General features: G+C 48.3%; 1 protein-coding gene across 1 annotated transcript; it reads left to right on the top strand.

Moving 5' to 3' along the window:
• The first annotated feature begins 396 nt into the window (after positions 1 to 396).
• LOC122520476 (cellular nucleic acid-binding protein-like) lies at positions 397 to 744 on the top strand. The gene has a single exon (XM_043640537.1). The coding sequence runs from the start codon at positions 397 to 399 to the stop codon at positions 742 to 744; it is 348 nt and encodes a 115-aa protein (XP_043496472.1).
• The last annotated feature ends 4,645 nt before the right edge of the window (positions 745 to 5,389 follow it).

The raw sequence follows: 5,389 nt of genomic DNA, 5'->3' as shown, positions 1-5,389 counted from the left end.
GACGAAGACGAACGCGACCAAAGGGCCCAAAAATAAAGATAATAAGAAGAGGAAGAGAGGAGCACGGACGTTCGCTGACGCACTGAGACGGATGAAGGACGCTGACCTGACGACGGAACAGGCGCAAATAAGAGGTTACAAAGTGACGAAGGACGGAGGCGTTCTGCTTCGCATTAAAAGCGGGGCAGACGCGAGAGAAGCCCTGCAGGATAAGATCAAGCAGGCTGTAGGGGATGAGGCAAGTGTGAGGGACATCACTTGGGCGTCGCGCTCGAGATTTTGGACCTCGACTGTGCCGTTGACATCAAGGACGTGACTGACGCACTACAACGGGAGACGTCAGACGGAAGGGATCCAAAGGTACACATCTTTGGACCCAACAAGAACAACAAGTATATGGCAGTGTGTGAGGTTGAGGGAGGCGCAGCAAGGGCTCTCCTCAACAAAGGACGAATCAGAATCGGATGGATGGACCGCCGTGTCAAACCGAGACTGACAGTCCCAAGGTGCTACAAGTGCCTAGGATTCGGTCACACTAGACAGACGTGCAAAGGACCGGACAGAGGACGGTGTTGCTGGAAGTGCGGAGGGTACAACCACGTCGGTAAAGACTGTAACGTGACTCCTAAATGCTTCCTGTGCTCTGAAGCGGGGCACCGGGACACTAAACACATCCCTGGTAAGGGAGAGTGCGCGGTGTTCAGGGCAGCGCTGGAGGAGTCCAGGAAAAAGACGCAGACATGACCGTAATACAAGGAAACCTGCAGAGATGCGAGACAGCACAATTATTGCTGGCCTACATCGCAACAGAACACGACGCTGACGTACTCATGATATGCGAACAGTACAGAGACCTGACGATACCGACGTGGTTTAAAAACGCATCGGGAACGTCGGCCATCTGGGTGGTGAGGAACAGGTCGCGTGTACGCGTAAGCGGGGCGGGCGAGGATCACGTTTGGGTGAGGCTGGATACCGTACTTATGTCAGTGTCTACCTCACCCCAAACTGTACCATCGGTGAATTCGACAGAAAGGTCGACGAGTTAGAGTACGCGTTGAGGACGCTACCGGGCAACTCATAGTAGCCGGCGATCTCAATGCAAGAGCGGTCGAGTGGGGCATGGACAACACCAACGAACGGGGTAGGTTACTGCTGGAGATGGCTTCCAGGCTAGATCTGGTGGTGGCCAACATCGGACGTAACGCGACATACGTAAGACCAGGGTATGGATCTTCCATCCCAGACGTCACGATGGTTACAGCAGACTTTCTGTCACGGATAAAAAGATGGAGAGTGATCGATGACTTTACGGCCAGCGATCACCAGAACATCAATTTTGAAGTGGCGGATGGGTCGGTAAGACGCGACAGAACCGATTACAAACTACGGTGGAACGTTAACAAACTGGACTCAACAAAACTGACGGAGACTTTGTTGGATGCTTGTGCTCCAATAAACAACGTTCCGTACGGGCTGACGGGAAGACAAAGGACGGAAAAACTAGTGGATGAGACGATGAGGCTGATCCGTCACCTCTGCGACGTCTCAATGCCACGAAAACATAGTACGCACCATAGACGATCGACATACTGGTGGACAGACGAGATCGCTCATCTGCGAGGGCTGTGTATAAGAGCGAAAAGACGAATGTATCGCGCGCGAGAAAGAGGTAAGCCGGAAGCTAATACCTTATCGGCAGAATATAGGACAGCACGGAAGACATTGACGGTCGCAATAAAAGCCAGCAAAACACGATGCTGGAGACAACTGTGTGACGAGGTGGACAACGATCCCTGGGGACTGGGCTACAAAATTGTGACTCGGAAACTGGAGAATCGGGGTCCGCCTGTGTTGCAAGACGAGACGATACTGGGACGAATTGTGGACGGACTTTTTCCTCCACATCCAGACAGAGAGGAGACAAACGAGGCCCACGATGGGATCGAGGTTCCTTTCTTCACGGAGGAGGAGGTCATTAGAGCTTCTTCTCTGATGAAGGCCAGAAAGGCGCCTGGCCCTGATGGGATACCTGGAGAGGTTATCCGAGTGATAGCCAAGAAAAGGCCAAACGTTTTGCTGGACATGTTTAACGAATGTCTTGCATCGGGCGTTTTCAGCAAGAGATGGAAGATGGCGAGGCTGGTTCTTCTCGATAAAGGGAAGGGGGAACCACATCTGCCGAGTTCCTACAGACCTCTGAGTCTCCTTGACACGACGGGCAAGGCTTTCGAGCTACTGCTAAGACCACGACTGACGGACGCGATCGAAGCCGCCGGTGGCCTCTCCGATACACAACACGGCTTTCGCAGGGGACGATCTACAATCGGAGCGATACGCGACGTTGTGGAGACCTTCCACAAAGCTCAGACGATGAACCACAGAACACGACCGTTAGTTCTGCTGGTGACACTGGACGTGAAGAACGCCTTCAACTCGGCCAGGTGGGTGGATATCCTGCGGGCTATGAAAAGGACCTTCAGGGTTCCGTCGTACCTGGCTCGGGTGATGGAGGACTATCTCAAGGACAGAAGAATAACGTACGAGACGAAACAGGGACAGGCGACCAGAAGGATCACTGCGGGAGTAGCGCAGGGGTCTATCCTGGGACCAGACTTATGGAACGCCACGTATGATGACTTACTAAGGACGGAGATGCCCCGAAACGCATCGCTTGTGGCTTACGCTGACGACGTAGCTGCAGTGATCGTGGAAAGGGAGACCAAGACAGCACAATTGACTCTCAATCAAGTAATGAGGAGGGTCGACAACTGGATGACTGAGCATGGACTCACGATTGCGCTGAGCAAGACGGAGATCCTCATGCTGACGAGAAGACGGATACCGACTACAGTGCCGATGATGATTGGAACTGAGCAGATCGTGACCAGTGACAAGGCCAAGTATCTGGGGGTCACCTTGGATACAAAGCTGACGTTCTGGCCACATATCGAAAAGACGGCCGATAAGGCGGCAGCGAGAATATCTCAGCTCAGCCGGCTGATGGCGAACACACACGGACCGAGACAATGCAAACGAAGACTGCTTATGTCGACGACTCACTCGATCCTTTTGTACGGAGCGGAGGTATGGGCCGACGCTCTCGATGTGGGGGTGTACCGGAAAAGACTCTTAAGAGTTCAAAGACAGAGTGCGCTTAGGGTTGCGTGCGCCTATAGAACGGTCTCAACGGAGGCAGTTCTCGTGGTGGCGGGCGTGATTCCTATAGACCTATTAGCTAGGGAACGCAAAAGAATACATGAACGCGATGCAGGCGCGACAAGGCTCGACGCGGCGAAGAATGAGAGAGAACGTACCATGACGGACTGGCACGCACGCTGGACTGCTGGTATGTATGGAAAGTGGACAAAAAGACTGATAGTCGACCTGGGTGCCTGGACGGGACGGGAATTTGGGGAGGTGAATTTTTACCTCACTCAGCTCCTTACCGGACATGGTTTCTTCAGGCACTATCTGCACGGACGGGACATTGTACAGACCTCGGACTGCAAGTACTGCGGACACGAGACGGACGACGCGGAACACACGTTCTTTGACTGTGACCGCTGGGTGGACAGGAGACGAGAATTAATGACGACGGTAGGAGAAATATCGCCTGACAATATTGTCGGCTTGTTGCTCCGAAATCAGAAATTCTGGACGGAAATCGCCACTTTTGTGGAAACGGTACTCCGGAGTAAGAAAGAGGATGGATGCTTGGAGGACGAAAGAGAAAACGTCGCCCGTTCATGATGAAGAACGAGGATAAATGGTGAAGACCCGTCGGTTTGAGTCTCGTACTCTGAAACGGTGGGACTGCTGTTACCTCAATGGCGACGGAGAGAATGGGGACGAGCGCTTGTGTGTGAATGGGCCTCAGTAACGAAAGAGATAGTATGAACGGGTAAAGAAGAATGGATGAATGAATGAATAGGTGTGTATGGAATGGTCCTGCGGTGGTGAAGTTATACTTACGTGTTTCCACACCGTCGGGCGGATGGGCATACGGCTGTCAGCTTTATGGTAGCCCTATGTTCGGGGGATCTTACATCTGCCTGGCGCGTGCAATGAAGACATTTTCTTGTCGACATTTCACGAATCAGATGATGGAGGTTTAGGCCGTAGGCTACCCTTTGCTACCTCTTTGAATAATAAGTGGAAGTAAAGGGAGAATCGGTCACGCGAGTTGCGCGTTCGCGGTCGTCGGGTGCCTGAGGTCGCGAGAGCCTTCTTATGGTCTTCAGAAGATTTGCCTCTTTTTTTAACCCCTTCAAAAAACAAAAAAAAAAAAAAAAAAACGTGGTCGCATCGACTCGATCACTCGTTTTTCTGCTTCCGTTTCGTAAGTAGTGTAAACATCAAAATTATAAGATAAGGATAAAGTTATGAGAGCCTGTCCTTCGTCGCTAGCACCATAATGTACTAATACAATTTTAATTCGTTTAAACCTCCAAGTATCTGAATGAAAAATGCAGTAAGCTGCCAAATAGGCTTGGGGAATTGATGAAGCATCTACAAAGCTCCAACTGTCTGGAATAATCTAAGTAAAATCTGGATCGGCTGAAATTTCATTACTTATAGTGAAATTATCAACTAGTCCCATTACTCTACGACCTTTTTCATCTGTCTCTGAATATTCGGCAATAGATATCTGTGATTCTAGCCTGACATCATTTTTTAACAAGTATTCGTAAACACCTAAGTTAAATGCAGAACATTTAACATTCACAATCCAATTATTTTTTTCTTTAATCAATGGTAATTTTTTTATCCATACTTATGAGCCTAATTTATCAATTTTTGCTTGCAAACGCATAGAAGAAGTAGACTTTACTCGCAATGGCATCAATAAACAATATACTAATGGAATATGTGAATTAATAAAGTTTACAATTATGATAGAAGAAAGCTGAGGTATTTTCTCGTTTAAGTACCATAAAAAAATTGCCTGGATTCATTTTTAAATCTTGTAAACTCTTCTTTTATGTATGTACTTGATACACAAAACAATAAGAAAGCCTTATAGATGCTGTGCTTTTCCAAATTTTCAAATACTTGCAAACCTGAAAATCATAAGATTGTATTAGTAAAGTATTAAGCCAACTGAAAGAGTCTATATATAAGACTATTTATGTTGTAGGTCGAATACAGTTAAAAACAAAATTGTGTTTCTGTAACGAGAAGATTTAAACTTTTATTTTCAAACTTATGTGACTAATATTTACATTTTTTACCTGCAACGAGAAGAAACGACATTTAGTGTTCGTTATAAACCGTATCGTCCCTACTGCTCAAGTAAACGCTCGCGACTGATCTCGCAACTCTTATCTATTCCCCCTCTCTTTTACAACAGCTTACTTGTATGTCAGTTGTATGTACCGACGATTTT

Source organism: Polistes fuscatus, unplaced genomic scaffold (assembly GCF_010416935.1).
Source record: "Polistes fuscatus isolate 324 unplaced genomic scaffold, CU_Pfus_HIC Scaffold37, whole genome shotgun sequence".
In the NCBI taxonomy this organism is placed as follows: domain Eukaryota; kingdom Metazoa; phylum Arthropoda; class Insecta; order Hymenoptera; family Vespidae; genus Polistes; species Polistes fuscatus.
This window is presented reverse-complemented; position numbering and strand designations above follow the sequence as displayed.

Bases quoted from the DNA above. Each gene is read 5' to 3' on its own strand.
- LOC122520476 (XM_043640537.1), top strand. From the start codon at position 397: ATGGCAGTGTGTGAGGTTGAGGGAGGCGCAGCAAGGGCTCTCCTCAAC.